At 46.1% G+C, this 19,533-nt stretch overlaps 1 protein-coding gene across 2 annotated transcripts in view; it reads left to right on the top strand.

Moving 5' to 3' along the window:
- Positions 1 to 19,533, top strand: part of DICER1 (dicer 1, ribonuclease III) — a 254,492-nt gene that overhangs the window by 16,383 nt on the left and 218,576 nt on the right. For both annotated transcript variants that reach the window (XM_078785971.1, XM_078785966.1), the window contains exon 5: positions 8,203 to 8,337. In XM_078785971.1, the coding sequence (XP_078642097.1) occupies positions 8,203 to 8,337 (135 nt within the window). The remainder of the gene's footprint in view (positions 1 to 8,202; positions 8,338 to 19,533) is intronic.

Raw genomic sequence — 19,533 nt, 5'->3', positions numbered from 1 at the left:
ATCTGTTTCCAGTAAAGCTCACATTTTGCAGGACGATAAATAAGGCTCAACATCAAACTTGGCCAACCAACCAACTTGGCAAAGAGTTGGAGTGTACCTGCGTGAGCCAGTTTTGACACATAGGCAACTATATGTTGTTGCTCCACAGTCCACGTGGAACCCAATGAAATGTCACGAGCAGAATGCAGATGTACGTGTGCAACAACGAAGACATCACCATCAATATTCAACAAAACAAAAAAATTGTATTCAGAGAAGTCCTTTGATTTTTTTTTGGTCCAACAAATTGCTTTTGTTTTTTGCCATCAAAATATTTTTAAATATTTTGCAAGGAACGCTGCAACAGGCCAGGTAATTTAAATTAAAAACCCGAATTAGGTACAAAGGAGGGAAGATAATGATGGTGTGTGGAAAAAGCACTTTCATAGGAGAATCGACTCTGGTGTCTAAGTTTCTGTTTGCACTTTGACTGCATATTGGATTTGCTCACCTGCCCTCTGGTGGACAATTTGCGTAATTACAACTTCAGTTTCCCGAAGTATATAAATTTTTTATAGTTACACTTTAAAACTAGAACGAGCACTCGGTAGAACACAAACCTCCACCAGGCTGAACAGTTCACGTTTTGTATCCCACTGATATAGGCCAGATCTGGATCTGGACCTTGAGGAAAATCGAATCGGCTTGTTCTCGTCACCTAACCAACTCATCCACCTAGTTTTGTCATAACTCATCCACAACCTTATGACATCATAATATACCGGGTGTCCTCGCATAATGACATCCCAGTTAGCGTTTGGTTATAACGTCTATAATAATTAGATACCAATGCTTCAAAGAACGTTGTGATTATTTCCCCATAACTCGCTATTACTCGCTATTATTACGTCGTTCGTGTTAGTTGCTATTGGGAGTTGGGGGGAGGAGGCTTCTGGTGACTTAAAGATGGGTCAGCAGAAGCCTTCACATCACAGTAACCAGGGGAGGTGGATGAGGAGAAGGAGGAGGAGGAAGCAGCAGCCATCTTGAAGGAACCCCAGTCAGCTGGGGAAGGGGGAGAAGCTTCGGATCTCGGTGACTTGCCACCCTCCCACTTTCCAGCATCCACTAGTAGATAGTTTTATTTCACTAAAGGGTGATTTTTTTTTTGTAGTTTATTTTACATTTATTTACAGTCCGACACTGTATTGCAATGTACAATACAGAATACTAGCAGAAGTACCCGGCACTGCCGGGCGGGGGAGGGGAGGGGGAGGGGAGGGGAACGGGGGGGGGGGGGGGAGCGAGCCCCTTGGCAAAGCGAGCGATTTTTTTTTTCCATAGCGTTTCATAGCGTCATAGCGATTTTTTTTTTCATAGCGTCATAGCGTTTCATAGCGTCATAGCGATTTTTTTTTTCATAGCGTCATAGCGTCATCACGTGATCGCTCTGAGCGAATCAGCGCCCACCTGCTCTGATTCCGTTGATTCCGTGCGCTGAAATGCGCTGAGGTAAATATGAATAAAAAATATGGATCGTCAAATATTTTGAGTTCGGCCATGTTCGTCCCACGCTCAATGGCCATGTCTATGTCAAATATCAAGCACGTAAGCCTCTCCGTTTAGGAGTCTATCGGTAACATTACACACACACACACACACACACACACACACACACACACACACACACACACACACACACACACACACACACACTCACACACTGTGTTTTATATATATATATAGATGTAAACAATGAAAAGTGTTCAATGGTGAAGAATGACTTAGAAAATAAAATTATCGTATCCGGATCTTCACCAAAATATAACAAATTCGTCCTTGTCACACAATCAACCTGTCCACTGTCGTTGTTTCGTATGCATCCTATGGCTGCTGGTTGCATCATTTCTCTGGAAGTGCGTTTGTGCCGATGATGCAGTGCCCCAATTACCAGTGAGCTGGTACTCAATTTGCCGACCTCAGAAGGATGACAGACTAAGATAACCCCCCTGGCGTTAATTCAACAATTGACCGGGATTCAAACTCAGGATCCTAGGATCCCAAACCAGCAACCTAACGGTGAAGCCAACACCAGGCTACTTGTCCACTAAGTTTCATCCGAATCCATCCACAACTTTTTGAAATATCCTCCTCACAGACAAACAGACAGCAATACGTTCTCAAGGTGACCGGATCTATCATGTGACCTATCATGTGACCAGATCCTCAGCGCTGATTGGTGTATGTTTGAGGGGACATACAGACAGACAAACACTGTTTGCGACGGCTTTGCCTTATGGGCTACGCCGTAAAAAGCGGTAAAGCAATACGGTAAAGTGTTAGGTTGCAAAAAAAAGAAAAGTTAATGATCCCAGGGGTTCAGTGTAGAGGGAGGGACCCATTCCCTCCATGTATATATTGTTGCGGATCTCAGCGCCGGCCTTTTCCCCTTACCAAGGGGGGATTAGTCCCCTTGTCTTTGACTAGCCGACGGGACCCGGGACCTTTGACGTCCCTCCCGGACAGCGCGAAGTAGGGTCGTAGGACTAATCACTAATACCTAAGTACTCGCGCCGCCCAGAAATGAGGAAATAAGCCCCGCCCGAATCACGGGTGTTGGTGGATACGCCGAGCGGTAGCGAACCCGTGACCCGAGCCGTTATCAATGACTAAACCCGATCCAAGCGGTTCGTAATCGTTCCACACTTACCCAATGGAGTGAAAAACTGAAATGGTCGAATTTGGAAGAAAGGAATAACACGATTTATTTACACTTTGTACAATAAGAAGAAGAAGAAGAAAACACAGTGCAGCCTTAAACAGTCTTACTTATTCCCTGGACAAACGGGCCCGTTCACTCTCAGACACACTCACACAGGGTTTGCAGTTGACCAGGTCGATGGTCCAGAGATGGCGTCCGGGCAGCTCTTCCTCCGGTCCCCAACTCGCACCACGAAGAAGATGGATAAAGACGGCAGGAGCTCTCCACGTGTCGTTTTCGTGCACGGGATTATTACAAGGCGAACGGTACGGCTGGCTTTGGCGGTTACACTTGTGGCTGCGGCCGCGTACGTAATAAGCGAATAGTTCAATATGCGCTTCTCAATCAAGGGCTCTCGACACTGTCGTGTGCACGCCGATCCTCTGAGTTCTCCTCACACGAGTGCTCCGGATCATTTCTCTCCAACACAGTTCTCTCTCAACTCGAGCGCCTGCCTCTCCCTTCTCATAACTCTGAACTGCGAACTCATGAGCGCCTCTCCCTTCTCATAACTGGGTCAGTCTTCCTTTACAATGCGCGATTCCTTGCAGTCCTCGTAACAGCCAGTTCGCTCAGTCCTCGCGAGTCCTTTCACACGAGTCCTCATCAAGTCCTGTTCAAGGGCTTTGTGCACACGCTTATATAGCCTTGCCCAGCGAACCTTCCACCACTTGCTAGATGCCTCTTACCACGCCCTATCGTGCCATGCCCTCCGAGCCCTGGTTGGCTGATGGCTCTTACCATCATCGCCTCTGACGTGCTGCTTGTCGCGGCCACACCTCGACCCTCGCGCCCCTCCCTCTTCTTAGGCCTACCTCGTGTTACCCGACTAGTTTCGAGCAAAACCAAGGGCAGCGAACGCTGCTGGCAGCCAAAGCGTAACAAACTTGAGGGATGCCAAATGGGGCGCGGGATCGATTATGCCCATGATGGAAATTGGAGGGTGGCCGCGTAATGAAATGACCGAAGCTTATTATTTCTTTACACAATGCAGATATTACTAGTGAAATGGCCTACCCTTACACATACTATGACATAACTAATTCTAAGTGGGCCTACGTGTTGCTTGTGGACTAACTATGGGGGGAAAACCTTTAACCTTTAATGATGTTATATGTACAATCTCAAAACCTCAACACTGCCCCCCCTCCTTCTCCAGGCTCGTCCCCGAGCCGAACCCACACATGTGAGAACGACCGGTTTTGAGCAAGGGTCAGGACTACTCTTTAACTTACGTGTGACACTTTGGTGTGGTTCCCCTCTACATTTAATCTAACACCCTGTGTGTGACAGTTTTACAACACTAAATATGTCCCACCTACTGCGTTGTGTACGAACTAACAGACTCACACCCACAGCTACCCAGATTGCGGAAAGAATTCTCAAACTATTGTTACGGATTCGGCACTTATTATTATTATTGCTGTTATTATTATTATTGTGGGTTCTAAGTATTATGGGTATTGTTGTTCAAGGGAAATGGTTATTGTGGTTAAAAGGTTAAAAGCGCTCATGGTAAAAATGAGACAGGAAATCGGATCGTGACCCGGAAGAGAAAAAGAGCGAAGAAGACGAAGTCGTGGGAGTGAAAGGCGTTCTGAAAAAGCTCTGTACCTAGCCTGGTCGAGCATACATGGCGAGTGAACTTTGAGTCCTTGAAAGGAATCTCGGGCCATCGGTGTTATCGCTGGAGTTGTGGAAAAGCCTGCGAAGCCAGGTACAAGGGTGAAATTCCGGAGAATCTTCGCCTCAAGGTCGCGGCTCGAGTGAGAGCCGTTCACCATTTCGTCCCGCGCGCTACCTTCATCGGAAAAGGTTTTTGTCGTGTCGGTTGGGCCTATCCTCCGGTGGTTTGCCGGGGATGGCTGTGCAATACAGCGGCGTCTGAAAATTGACCTGCGGTTCGCTGATTGAACGGCAAATGTGTACGCGCGCGTCTTTGGAGGTTTCCCTTTCTACCGCGAGTGCTGGGTGTTGGACCACGTGATTTCTGTGTCGCTTCGACCATCTACGCCTCGGTTGCTCTTGATCGGACATTGTTCCAACGATCGCCGGAGCGCATCAACTTCGCCTTGGAGGGTTATAGAGACATTGAGGAGGGCTCGGTTCCATTTCCTGGGAGTGCCGTGAGTTTGGGGTTACGTTACTACATAAGGTGGTACCATCTTAAGATTTGATTGTAGGGTTGATTGCCCCCATTGTTGTATGGTTCTTTTTGTGTGCTTTTAATATAATATTTGTTCATTGACAACCAAGGGTGTGGTTTCCTTATTGATTTGGCTTGTTTCCTTTGATGGTTTCATGGATGGTTTCATTAGTGATTGATTGCGACACGGAATAACATATATATCTTTCTGCCGGGGTTCCTCTCGGGGTTCGGAGGTTACCGAGACCAGGAGATTGCAGAGGACCCCGTAACACTATTCATAAAGCCGGTGGGGAGCATGTTATTTACAAGACTAATCTAATTATTTACAGTTCTACAACCCAGGACCTGTTCTTTTGTGGGAAAGAAATTTGAAGGAGAAAACACAATGCACTGCACCAATACACCATAATACATGAATGCACAAAAAGGCACCAAAATGCACAATCACATTTCAATAATAATAATAAATGGCACATTTGCTGCTTGGCTGCTGCTGGGCTGCTGATATATATATATATATATATATATATATATATATATATATATATATATATATATATATATATATATATATATATATATATATATATATATATATATATATATATATATATGTATGTATATATATGTATGTATATATATGTATGTATGTATATGTATGTATGTATATATATATGTATGTATATATGTATGTATATATATATGTATATATATATGTATATATATATGTATGTATATATATGTATGTATATATATATGTATGTATATATATGTATGTGTATATATATGTATGTATATATATATGTATGTATATATATATGTATGTACAGTATATATATATATATGTATGTATATATATATATATGTATATATATATATATGTATGTATATATATATATATGTATGTATATATATATATATGTATGTATATATATATATATGTATGTATATATATATATATATATGTATATATATATATATATGTATATATATATATATATGTATATATATATATATATGTATATATATATATATGTATATATATATATATATATATGTATGTATATATATATATATATATATATATATATATATATATATATATATATATATATATATATATATATATATATATATATATATATATATATATATATATATATATATATATAAAACACAGTAAAAAAAATCGCTCGCTTTGCCAAGGGGCTCGCTCCAACCCCCACCCCCTCCCGTTCCCCTCCCCTCCCCCTCCCGGTAATGCCGGGTACTTCTGCTAGTATATATATATATTGTTACAGACGCGGTGGTGGATGTTAGTTTACCGAGCGGTTTGGTATGACCACGTCTGCACAGTTTACCCGATTATGCTCGAACGTTGACTAGTCGCGCTACGCTAGATCAATGAAGGAAAAGGACACAACGGCTGGATTCAAATGACACGACACCAAGGGTTCAGTTCTCAAGACCTCCGGAGGAGGTTATATTCGTTCGGAAGGTTAGATTACAACTACAAGAGGGACAGCATAGAAAGACAAGCACTTAGACACACTCTTATATTAACCCCAACAGACGACAGATAAACGGGACAAAAGGCTGACTCACACGGGGATTGATGGCAAGGAAAGGCAGGCAGTCGATGGCTCCAGGTGCACCTGGGCTCAGGGCAGAATCGACCCGGTTCGGTCCGGTCCAAAGATGCGGGGAGGTATCGTCGCGCTGGGGGTGGCGGTGGCTTCCTCTGCTCTCCGTAGTTCAGGCGCATCTGACCTCACATCCGGTAAGTCGCCGCGTATATCCGGCGGGGAGTGACACGCCCTCGGCTCGTTAGCTCCGCCCCAGATGGAATCGGCACGTTGCTTCTCATTGGGTGCGTGCGGGGGGGTTACCGGCTCCACCCTTGACGAGGGGCTGACAAGGAGCCCCTTCGTGGTAACCCCGTCGGAGCGCATGGTCATGGCGGCTAACCGAGCCGGTGTGAGGACGCACACTCCCCCCGCGCGCCGTTGTTGTAGTTGTTGTTGTTGTTTCATGGGGAAGATGGGAGGAGGTAAGGGAAGGTCCTAAACTCACTACTGGTGCCATATAATCACATTCTGGTGCAACGAAGAGTCAGAATTAATGGAAACGAGTCCTTAACTGACATAGACTAAGAATAACTAGCAAGATGTCCGAAAGTTGTCTACGTGAGATGCGGTGGACCTGGGCACGACATTTAATGGGGGAAAAAGGGGAAGGTCGGTTCTACAGAGTGGTATTTACAGGCAATGGGACTAGGGAATGGGGGATTGGGGATAGTTGGGTATTGGGGAAATAGGGGAATATTTACAAGCGGATATGGAGGCCAAATGCCATATTCGCAACAATATATATATATATATATATATATATATATATATATATATATATATATATATATATATATATACTGTATATGTATACTGTATATGTATATATATATATATATATATATATATATATACACACATACATACATACATCATAGTGCTGCTCCCAGTCCCGGTGAGTATACCTGTTCATAATTCTAGGAGAATTGACCTTTCCTTAAATGGCTTCTTCATAAGTAGTCCAAAATCGCCAAAAATGTGTCCTTAAGTCTAATTATATGTATTGAAAAAGAAAAGAAAACCTTGGAGTTGCCTCGGATGATCGTCAACGTCTCATTCGTTTAAGTCTCATTCGTTTAAATTTTCGCCGTTAGGCAAATCATTTAATGCACAATGTCTTCCCCCTGAGGTTATTTTTCGTATTTGCCTAAACTTTAACATTGTGAAAAGTTTGGTTGAAGCCAAACTTTACCAGACTCGGGTATGTAATGGTTCGGGCATCTGTTCTGAGTCTGGGAGGTCCTCGGTTTGAAACAGATCCTGGTCGAGTCATACCAAAGACTTAAAAAATGGTCCATGCTGCTTCCTTGCTTTATGCTCAGCATTTTACAGCCTGGAACAGAGACAAACAACCATAGGTTGGCAACTCTTGCACAGTCGTTGTTTGGCCTAATGGCCTCCTCTTGTGTTTAAAGTTTCTTTTAAGGGAAATATTACAATTATTATTATTGTTCCCACTATCAGGATTCCAAGATCTTTGACATCACATGTTGTGTGACACACTCCATTGTCATGAAGGACTAATATCCTTCATGACAATATGATACCTCCATGCAAAATGCTAATTAGCTGGTCACTTCTTGGACTTTTCCCTTCAAATCCCTTAAACAATGACACCAACATTTGTTTATGAATGCCATGTCGAATTTATATAATATATAAATACAAACTGGTGATGTTTCCAGGTATTGGTGATGCATTGCCGCACTTTCTTGAGTGCGCTCCTGGATGGCTTGATGTTATTCTCCCACATCAACCTTCTCGTTCTGGATGAGTGCCATCGTGCTCTAACGGCACACCCCTACCTTGACATCATGGAGGTAATAGTTTCACACTTTTCTTTTCTCCTTTTATGTTTGACAACACCCAGAGATGCATACTACCCTGATTAGACCATCCATCTAATTTTCCGTATATTGGGAAATTATTTGCAATTTATAAATCCTGACCATTTATAAATCAGAGATTTTGCTAATGCTTGCCCATCATTCGTCATGACAAATTTCACGATTAATTTGAAGACAGCTTGTCCAAAAAGTCTACTAAAACAACACTCTGCTTCTTTCCATTGTTTTCTTTTGGCCTTTGCAGTACAGGGCTGTTGGTAATGTCATTGCTAGTGAGTGTGGGTGTGCTGCTGATGAGGCAATGCCCTTCATAAGATCGGGAATGAATTTATGGAATTTAGCCAGGTGATACCTCACCTAATCCTCTTTGAAAAACACTGTCACATCTTTACCGTACACTAGCTCATTCTAGTGGACGGATCTGCAACTTAACATCCGTCAGAGGAATGGTGCACTTTGTGATGCAGCACCCTGTTTGCAAAGCATCGACCTGACCGTTTATAATTGGGCTGAAAATCAAACCAGGATCTAGAACGGCACTCGGTAGAGTACATACCTCCACCAGGCTGAACAGTTTATGTTTTGTATCCCACTGATAGGCCAGACCTGGATCTGTAACTTAACCAAAATCGAATCAGCTTGTTATTGTCACCTCCCCAACTCATTCACCAAGTTTTTTGTTTGTCATAACCAGTCCACAACATTTTGAGATAACGTGTTGCAATGGCCTGCAAAAGTATTCATCCCCGACAAATAATGCTACATTTAGATTAACTAGTACAGCCACTCCGTATGGGAGTGGCAGGAAGGGTCATGTTATTATCTTCTTTGGGTATATAGATTACAGTATATCTGGGCTCTCGTCCGTTAGTCTGTGGTGGATGAGATAACCAAAGAATGCCTCAAGGATGTCAGGATTCCTCCAGATTTCTTTGTTTCATGTTAAACAGCAGTAGCGACTGTTAAAAAAGGTAATAATATATTGTAACGATTTTGAGAAGTGTAACGGGTTTTGAGAAGTGTAACGGGTTTTGAGAAGTGTAACGGGTTTTGAGGAGTGTAACAATTTTGGAGGAAGGGTAACGGATGTGAAGAGTATGGTTTTGGTATGGTAGCATCCTGGTAATGTAAATAATGGTCGCAGCCGTCCTCCTAATTAATTGCATGGAATATACACGCAGGTCACGATATATCTTTTAAATAGTGTATTTCCTTATTCCATGTAGGCTAAGTATGTGTTTTCCCACTAGATTGACTTTGCATTGTATCAAACAAAATAAGCATAGGCCCTTCCAGTTTCCCCAAAACCTCCCTTCCAATTGCCTTCTGCATTTTGGCTGGTTTTCTTCAAACCACCATTGGCCACGAGGTAAGGTTGGGGAAGAAAGGCGTGTCTCCACCTCGTCGTAAGAGGGAAGGAGTGAACCAGCCCTAACAGCCAATCAACACCGCGGTGAGTGACCCGGTAGGCGGGCCCTCGGAGTCGGCGGCTTGATTTCGCTGGAGGTGATAAAAGCGACTGCAGGGGACTGCTTTACCGGTTGACTGGAGAGGAGTCCAGATGAGAGATGAGAGAGAAGTCCAGATGAGATGAGCTGGAGAGGAGCAACGAGGCTGCACCAAAGAGAGGCGGTGAGATGCGAAACGCTCCAAGCCAAAGAGGAGAGGTACTCGGCAAGGAGACCAGCTTTGGAGAGACGCGCTGAAAGGAGGGAGACGGCCCCGCCCCAAGAAGAGGAGCAGGTGTGCCGAACCAGCGCGTGGCGTCTCCCGCAGTGGATACGCGACGGAGGGTTTCCCGCCAAAACCGCGAGGAATTGCGACCGGCGGCCTCCCGACCTTGCCTCCATCTCAAGCCTTACCTGCCTGAACCACCCCTGTGTAAGTGTGAACGTCCTGTCCTGCTCGTTGTCTTGGGGCTAAGTAAAAACGAATAGTGTAAGTTAAGGATTCGCTGTGTCACTGTTTCTTCCATCCTTTGCTTGTGTGTGTATAATAAATCTGTTCTTCCTCCGTATTCTTCTTCTTCTTTTTCATTCTCTTGCGATCGCTTTAGAGATTTCCCGATTGAATATCCGTGGGGCGATCTGGTCAACGTCGGGTGAAATCGGGTTTTAATCGGGGAGTAACTGTTCGGACGCGGTTAAATACACCACCGCTCGGTCAATATAACATCTAAAAGCCGCGTCTGTAACAATTGGTAGTCAGGAGATGGGATTCGGACCTGGGACTAAATTTGTTAGGCCCAAATTTTGGAACACCAATTGTGTTATTACCGTAACAATTGGTGTCGGGAGTGAGATTCGAGGCCCGACCAAATTTTGAAAAAAAAAACGAATAGAGGAAAAAAAAAATTTGGTCAAAATTTGGAGCGGCCGAAATTTGTATTTGTTTTACGAAACTCGAATTTTGCAAGTCGCGCTATGGCGGATCAAGACAGCTGGGGTCCGGTAGGGGAGAGTGAAGCAGGGTCGATCCAGGACCAAAATGAGGGACAGGAGGAGAGCGAAGCAGTGAGGGCGGCAGGTTCGCAAAATAGCGCCGTCACGCACGAAGAAGCGGGCGCGCAAAATGGCGCCTCGCTGATCACCGCGCCAGCGACCGTGGCAGCGCCCCCGATGGATTGGAACTCGTTTTGTATACAAATGACGGCCCTTGTGGTCCAGTATAATGAAGAAAGGGAAAACAGAATGGGGAATCTGATGGATGCTCATTGTGAGCGAATGAAGGTAATGGGGAACCGGATGTATGCTCGGAGTGAGCGATTGGAGGGCCAACTGGGGGTAATGAGGGACGAAGCGAGGGCTCGGAGTGAGCGATTGGGGGTAATGGGAAGCCAGATGGGGGTAAGGAGGGACGAAGCGAGGGGTACCAGTGAGAAGTTAGACAATAATTTTGAGGAGTTAGACAAGAAAATTGAGAAGTTAGACAATAATTTTGAGGAGTTAGACAACGGGATGGAAGGGATGCAAAAAGGGTTAGAGGGGTTAGAAAACAGTATGGAAGGCAAATTGAGGGACATGAGGGACCAAGCGGAAAGGGAAGTTAAACAAATGGAGCAGCAGATAGAGGGGGTCAGAATGGGGGTAGAAACCAAACTGGATGCTCACAGGGAGGAAATGGAGCAGATGAGGGTGGCATCTGGGCAGGAGATGCAAGTGATGGGAGAGGAGATCAGAAGAGGAGTGAGTGAGGAGGTCGGAGGAGTGCGCGAGGAGGTGAGGCACTGTGAGGAGCACATGGAGAAGGAGGTGAGAAAGGGGACTGTAAAGTTACAAGGGGGCATAGAGGACCTGACGCAGGAGGTGGAGCAGCTGACGGTGGGACAAACGGAGTTAGTGGAGCAGGTTCAAAGGAACACTGCGGTATTAGGAGGGTTAAAAGCGACACAAAACGACATAAAAAACGACTTGATAGCGACAAAGAGGCAGTGTCAGACGGTACGTGAGGGACTGACAACGAGGTTGGACGAGGTGGTAGAGGTAATGGAGACGAAGGACCGGCAGGTGAGGACGCACATGGAAACGGTCAAGGTAGCCTTGGAGGACGAGCTTGAGGAGACGTACCGGGGAATAAAAGAGGTGAGGCACAAATTAGAAGAAGTGGAAGAAGGGATGAGCGAAATTAAGAAGCGACGGAGAGGGGATAAGAAAGAGATAAAAGAGGAGATAAAAGAATTGGTCCAAAGTCTGTGTTTGGATCGTGATGATGTGCTCATTAACCGGATGAGGGATTCGCAGGTGATGGAGGAGAAGCGAAGAGAAAGAGGACCCGGTGTAAGTGGTGACCAATATGGTCGTGCGTATGATGCGCCAGGGGATTTAAGGAGCTTGGGGGTCGAGATAGACCCGGGTGTTCGTGAGAGGCCGTTGGTGAGGTGTGCGACCAACGAATGTGTGCCAAAGTGTTCGGTGGTCAGGTGTGTGACCAAGGCTGTGAGTGGAATGGGTGTACCTGGGTGTGTAAGGAAGGGTACGAGGAGCATGGGCACAGCTGGATGTGTGAGCAAGGAACGGGCTGCGGGGTGTAAGCGTCCAGGTGAAGCATCGACGTTACACGGGTTAGAGGTTAGAGCGACTTTTAGCCGAAGCAGGCCCTCGGTGCGTGCTGGGCCTCGCTTTGAACGGCCGCGTCCGTGCTCCACTAGGCGGAGCGGGCAGCCCGATAGAAAGGGTCGTCATGGCGACCACTTTTTGGTGAGGCATTCCGGCAGGCCGAGATCGAGCCATGGGATGGCTCCGTGCCGAGAAGGTGCGTGGGATCTCGGGCCGGGTAAACCTCCTTCCCTGCACCGAAGGCAGGATGCAGCCAGCCACTGGCACAGAACAACCAGCATCCATTGCTTGGCTTCACGAAGCCGGGCTTTGGACAGGGATTGGCGCACCGAGAGGTATTAGTGAGTCGACTGGGTGATGAGGTTAGTGTTTTGGCCCCAAAATTAGAGAAAAACAAAATTTGATGATTGGCAAAGGATTGGCAGAGTGATGATTGGTAATGGTACAGTGATTGGCAGATGATTGGCAAATTTTTAATTTGTTGAAATTTGATGTGCAAAATTGGTAGTGAGAGACCCCCGAGGTGGTGGGATGGCAAATCCACCATCCTTCCCATGGTGGGGCAAAGGAGCACTAGATTATGGGGTGTATGGCAGTGAAAACTAGCCCGGGTGGGTTAGGATATGGTGTGTAGGGATCTAGCGAAGATTGACATTAGGTAACGTTAAGTTTAGTTAGTGACTGATACCTGTAGTGGGGACGCAGGTAGATTAGTATGGATGATAATGACGTGGGAGCGCAATAGTTTAAAGGGACGACTGGGAAGCGCAAGTTTCAGAGGGGAGTAGTTAGCTGAGATGATGCAGTGCGTGTGAGGATTGAACAGGTGAGAATGGAACAGGTGTGATTGCACAGGTGTCCAACTGAACAGGTGAATGGAGCAGTGTATGAGGGAGTAGTGGTGATTGCGTGTTGTGTTGACCAAATGGTCCAGGAAGAGGAGGAGGGTGCAGGTGGCACCAGGTAGGATTGCACAGGTGTGCAACGACAGGTGAATGAAAGACAGGTGTATGGAATAAATGGTATGGAGTAGTGGAATGGATGGTCGTGGAGTGAGAATGGTGGAAATTGTGGAGTGGAGTGGATGGTGCGAAGGTGTGAATGGGGGAAGAGTGGACCCCCATCACGGATACCCGGGGCGGGTAGTGTAAGTGTTAGGTAGAGGGTATAGGTAAATTGTAGTTGGATATTGGCATCTGTGGTGCGGGTGACAGAATGGTATGTGGATGGGTGCGTTGGTGTTGTGGAAATGGCTGGGCGTGTAGCCTGTTAGTGTGTGTAGTTGGTTTGGGCACTCCACCACTGTAAGGATGTCGGCCAGGTGAGGCCGCAGGTGGGCTCTGGGAGCCGGTAGTAGTTGTGTGGATGGGGCCCGAGGATCCGGAGGACGGACCCGGGTAGCCCAGTGCCAGAGGGCACCAAGGGGTGACAGAGCCAGGAGAGGGGCTGTCCCCAGTTAGTTAGGTTAGGGTGAGGAGCTAGGTAAGCTCGGGTGGCAACTACAGTGGTGGAGGTGTGCAGGTGGGTAGACCTGTTGGGAGAGGTACACGTCGCAGCCCAGAAATTGTGCTAGAGCACCGGGAGATGAATCGGGGGAGTGAGACCCCAAATTGAGGAGCACCACAGTTTGGCCAATGGGAATTGGTTATTAGAACCCATAGTGTAAGTTAGCCAATGGATTGGCAGGGAAAGACCCCGGGTAGTGTAAAGTGTGTTAAAGTCATTTAGAGGATAGTTAGGATGAAGGATCTCCTCGCACCATCTGCATCCACTCACCTGAGGTGACAGGTACTCCACACCATGCCATGTTTTGATTATTTTTTATGATGCAAATGTTTGGATTGTGAGACGCATCATGACGTGGGTGTGACATTGTGCTTTGATGTTCCATCTCTGCCTCCTTATGAGGATTGATGATGAATTTGGTGATGGCAAATTTTGAAGTAGAGGGATTGTGGTGACGAATTTGGTATAAGGGAAATATGGGGAAGACGTGACAGTAGTGACGAATTTGTAAATGGGTAGATTTTGTAAATATGGGGTAAGAGCAAGGGTAGTGTAGGTGACAGGGGGGGTGACGTACGGTAGGGACGAGCTTTCTCACTTCGCCCTCCGTACGCATTTCACCTTGCATTGCCTTGTTTGACGTGTACCCTTGTGACCTTACCCCTCGCTCAATTGTCTTTCTTTTGTCTCCCACATGACCTGTGCGCCATTGGGTGCCGAGGGGAGCGTGCGTGAGGTGGCCATTGTGCGCCCGAGATTCCCAGAACCAGCACGCATTGCGTTGATGTACCACTTTATGGACCGCTGTTCGGTGGCCAAGTACCACTTGATGGACCCCAGGTTCTGGGGCAGAGCACCTCTGTTGGAGACCGGCCATAGTGGCCAGGGAATCTTGCTTGCGGACCTCGGTAAGGTGGCACCTATGCCAAACAGGTGGACCACCCTTAGTTGGCCCCTGAGGCCCTAAATAATAATAAAAAACGAACACAAGTTGTGCTTTTTATTATGTCCAAATAGGCCGCATGAAGCCTGAAGACGTCGGGAAGAACATCGGCCCAGCAGAGAAAGAGAAGACCACCACCAGTTGTTTTGTTGCGTTTATTATGAACCATGGTAACCGCACCGGATGGTGTTTTTGGGTGCTTTGTGGTGTTTGGGTGCTTTTGGGTGCTTTGGTGGTATTGGTACTGGTGCATCGATGCAATGCGTGCTGTCTCCTCCCTCCCAACAGGAATTTCTTTCTCTTGTTCCCTAAAAAGAAAAAAAAAAAAACACACAGGTCCTGGGTTGCGTTGTAAATAAGAAATCACGTCATTGTAAATAATGCTCCCCACCGTAAATGTATAGTTTCAGAATAATTCCGTAATTCGGTTAGCTGTGGGCTTGAGTCTGTTAGACAGGATGCAATGCAATAGGGGGACATACTTATTTGTGTTTTAAAATTGTCACACTCAGGGTCAGGTTAATTGTAGAGGGAATTACACCTACATGTCACACTCAGTTAAGTCTAGTAGGCCCGAGGACGTGCCTGAAGAAAGGAGGGTGCAGTGTAACGATTTTGAGAAGTGTAACGGGTTTTGAGAAGTGTAACGGGTTTTGAGAAGTGTAACGGGTTTTGAGAAGTGTAACGGGTTTTGAGGAGTGTAACAATTTTGGAGGAAGGGTAACGGATGTGAAGAGTATGGTTTTGGTATGGTAGCATCCTGGTAATGTAAATAATGGTCGCAGCCGTCCTCCTAATTAATTGCATGGAATATACACGCAGGTCACGATATATCTTTTAAATAGTGTATTTCCTTATTCCATGTAGGCTAAGTATGTGTTTTCCCACTAGATTGACTTTGCATTGTATCAAACAAAATAAGCATAGGCCCTTCCAGTTTCCCCAAAACCTCCCTTCCAATTGCCTTCTGCATTTTGGCTGGTTTTCTTCAAACCACCATTGGCCACGAGGTAAGGTTGGGGAAGAAAGGCGTGTCTCCACCTCGTCGTAAGAGGGAAGGAGTGAACCAGCCCTAACAGCCAATCAACACCGCGGTGAGTGACCCGGTAGGCGGGCCCTCGGAGTCGGCGGCTTGATTTCGCTGGAGGTGATAAAAGCGACTGCAGGGGACTGCTTTACCGGTTGACTGGAGAGGAGTCCAGATGAGAGATGAGAGAGAAGTCCAGATGAGATGAGCTGGAGAGGAGCAACGAGGCTGCACCAAAGAGAGGCGGTGAGATGCGAAACGCTCCAAGCCAAAGAGGAGAGGTACTCGGCAAGGAGACCAGCTTTGGAGAGACGCGCTGAAAGGAGGGAGACGGCCCCGCCCCAAGAAGAGGAGCAGGTGTGCCGAACCAGCGCGTGGCGTCTCCCGCAGTGGATACGCGACGGAGGGTTTCCCGCCAAAACCGCGAGGAATTGCGACCGGCGGCCTCCCGACCTTGCCTCCATCTCAAGCCTTACCTGCCTGAACCACCCCTGTGTAAGTGTGAACGTCCTGTCCTGCTCGTTGTCTTGGGGCTAAGTAAAAACGAATAGTGTAAGTTAAGGATTCGCTGTGTCACTGTTTCTTCCATCCTTTGCTTGTGTGTGTATAATAAATCTGTTCTTCCTCCGTATTCTTCTTCTTCTTTTTCATTCTCTTGCGATCGCTTTAGAGATTTCCCGATTGAATATCCGTGGGGCGATCTGGTCAACGTCGGGTGAAATCGGGTTTTAATCGGGGAGTAACTGTTCGGACGCGGTTAAATACACCACCGCTCGGTCAATATAACATCTAAAAGCCGCGTCTGTAACAATATGTTTGTGGTTAATTTTTTTTTTTTAACTTCTGGTAGCTTGCTCCACGATAAGCTATTTATTCACGTTAACGAGACGTTTGTCCAACCCCTTTGGGGAGAGGGGATATTGTTGGTATTAATATTGTTTTGTAATAACATTAATATTATGCTATTATTATAAGTGTTGTTATTACCTTTGTTATTATTCCTTGGAAAAATGCCACGATAAGCTATCTTAACACAGATATACACTTTAACACAGATTTTGCCCAAGGTGATAACCCCCTTTGGAGGGGATGGGGTGGGGGGGGGGGGGCGAATTAAGTCGCTGCACCCTCCATCGTGTGAACCTTATTCCTCCTGTCAAGCTTGGTTGAGATTCACCGAGTAACAACCGAATGTATCGTGGTCAGACAGACACCAAATTGCGTATTTTAGTATGACTACGAATTTTGTCGAAACAATTTTTTCAAATTACCATAAAACTTCGACTGTAACGCGCACTTTTTTTTTCCCCAAAAATCTTTTTAAAATTAGATGTGCGTACTATGCATAGGTCTAATTTTTTTTGTAAGTTTTTTTTCAGATTGAAACGATCGTCGAGGACGTCTTCGAAAACGGAAGTGGCAATACTCAAAGAACAACAACAAAGAATAGCTAAATGTTTAATATAGAATATATAATCGGTAAGTTCACAATCATGAAGTAAGTAAGTAAACCAGTGTTCTATTAAGTGTTGATTTTAATGTCTAGCAAGTTTGAAAGTTATTCTACTAATGAAAAAAACTATACCGGTAATTGAAAAAAAAAAAAACCCCCACCGTTTAGAGGCCATTTTTCCCCGCAAAGCGGGGTTGGCCTTTTTCAGGGACCGTGGTTGTTGTTGTTTTTTGGTCCCCTTTTTGAAGCAATGTTTTACGGCCGGATGCCCTTCCTGCCACCAACCATTTTTGTCGCCTTTTATGACAAACAGGGAATTACCAGTGAACTGGTACTCAATTAGCCGACCTCGGAAGGATGACAGGCTGAGTCAACCCCCCTGGCGTTAATTCAGCGATCGACCGTGATTCGAACCCAGGATCCTAGGATCCTAAGCTGGCACCCTAGCTGCTAGCCCATCACCAGGGTTCGATTTAGCCGATTTGAAAACACGAATCCAAGGCTTAGAAACCTGACGTTGCTCGCTGTAAATCTGCAGAAAGCCTGAAAGGGCTTTGATCTCGTTGTTTGTTGTCAGAAGCCCAGTGTTCTGGTTGGTGTGTGTGCGCCATTCCTTGGACTCAGACCCAGTCTCCTGAGCAATCAAGACAGGATCAACAATCCCCAGGTGTTTAGAGAACACCGAGTAAACACCATTACGTGGTTTAAGTTTAAACGAATCCTGGTAATTCCATAGGTCCGCAGTACCAAGGTTGGAATCCCGGTCTTGTTTACCTCGGTTAAACCAAAGCTGACGGTTAGGGTTAGTAATTGAATATAGGTAATTACCGGTAATTGAATAGACGTTGGAAATTAAAAATATTGTTCGATTATTTTGTGAGTTGTAATTATGTACACAGTACCATAAGTAGGCGTATCAGGAGTTCTCACTCAAAACCACTAAATTCAGTATCCGACTCATCCGTCTCATTGAAGAGATGAAGAAGCTCCTCCAGATTTGCACCTTCTATGTCATTGTCCAGGTAGTGAACATCATTTTCATCGCAGTCAGATTCGTCGCCGTCTGGTGCGTTGGTGTCGCCATCCGTCCAGAGAGCATCGTCTTGGCTGCTGTCCATTGCGTTCGAAATGGAGCACTTGATGAAGCCCTTCTGGATGATGGCAGGATCAAGCTCGTTCCAGACTTTGACGATCCATTCTGTGATGTCTAGGAACGTTGGTGTGCACATGCGCCCACCTGTGGTGAAGGTGTGCTGGCCTTCAAGCAGCCATGTGTTCCAAATGCGGCGCAGCGCGTCTTTCGCTGGTTTGTTGACTGTGACGTCAAGTGGCTGCAGCATCTTTGTCATTCCACGAGGAATGATGGCGTGGTCTGTCTTATCGGTGATGAGCTTTGTCTTGATGGACTGCATGCGGTGGTAGCGGAAGGCATCAAGGACAAGAAGCGAGCGCTTCTTCACAAGCCCGCCTGGTCTCTTGGCCCAGACCGTCTTGAGCCAGTCGAGCGTCAGTTCCTCGTCCATCCAGCCCTTAGGATTGACACGAACGTGCATGCCGCGCAGCAAAATTTAATGCCTTTCGGCATCGTCTTCCATTTGAATATGATGTATGGTGGCAGTTTAGTGCCGTCAGCCATGCAGGGCAGCATGACAGTGAAATGTGACTTTTCGTGTCCAGTAGTTGCAATCGACACGGACTTTGCACCTTTGCGTCGAGCGTTCGGTCGTATGGATTGTCGAACGTGAGCGGTGTCTTGTCAGTGTTGCCGATCATTGACAGACCGTACTCGTGCTCCTTCCGTAATTTGATGATAAATTGCTGAAACTGTATCCGTTTCGCGTCAAAGTTGGCCGGGAGCTTCTGCGCGATCGTCGTTCGACGATGGACAGAGAAACTGTGCCGCCTCATAAAACGATCTCCCCATCTACATGACGCCTTGAAGGTGACCATGTTTGGCAGTGTCTTCGCAAGCATGACGGCTTTCACACGCAACTCTGAAATGTTGATGCCACCACCTTGTTGCGACGATCTGTGACCCAATCGAGCAGTTTGGCCTCTAGCTCGGGATGACCCCGTTCGGCCATTTTGCTTCGTCGGAGCGACTGCAGACGCTCCTTCCGTCTTCATAGTCTGATGTTCACCTCAGATATTCCGTCGAATTCCCGCCATGCATCTCTGTTGCCGT

Source organism: Myxine glutinosa, chromosome 1 (genome assembly GCF_964187855.1).
Source record: "Myxine glutinosa chromosome 1, kmMyxGlut1.1, whole genome shotgun sequence".
Taxonomy (NCBI): Eukaryota; Metazoa; Chordata; class Myxini; order Myxiniformes; family Myxinidae; genus Myxine; species Myxine glutinosa.
The sequence above is the reverse complement of the archived record's forward strand: the minus strand, read 5'-3'. Positions and strand labels throughout refer to the sequence as shown.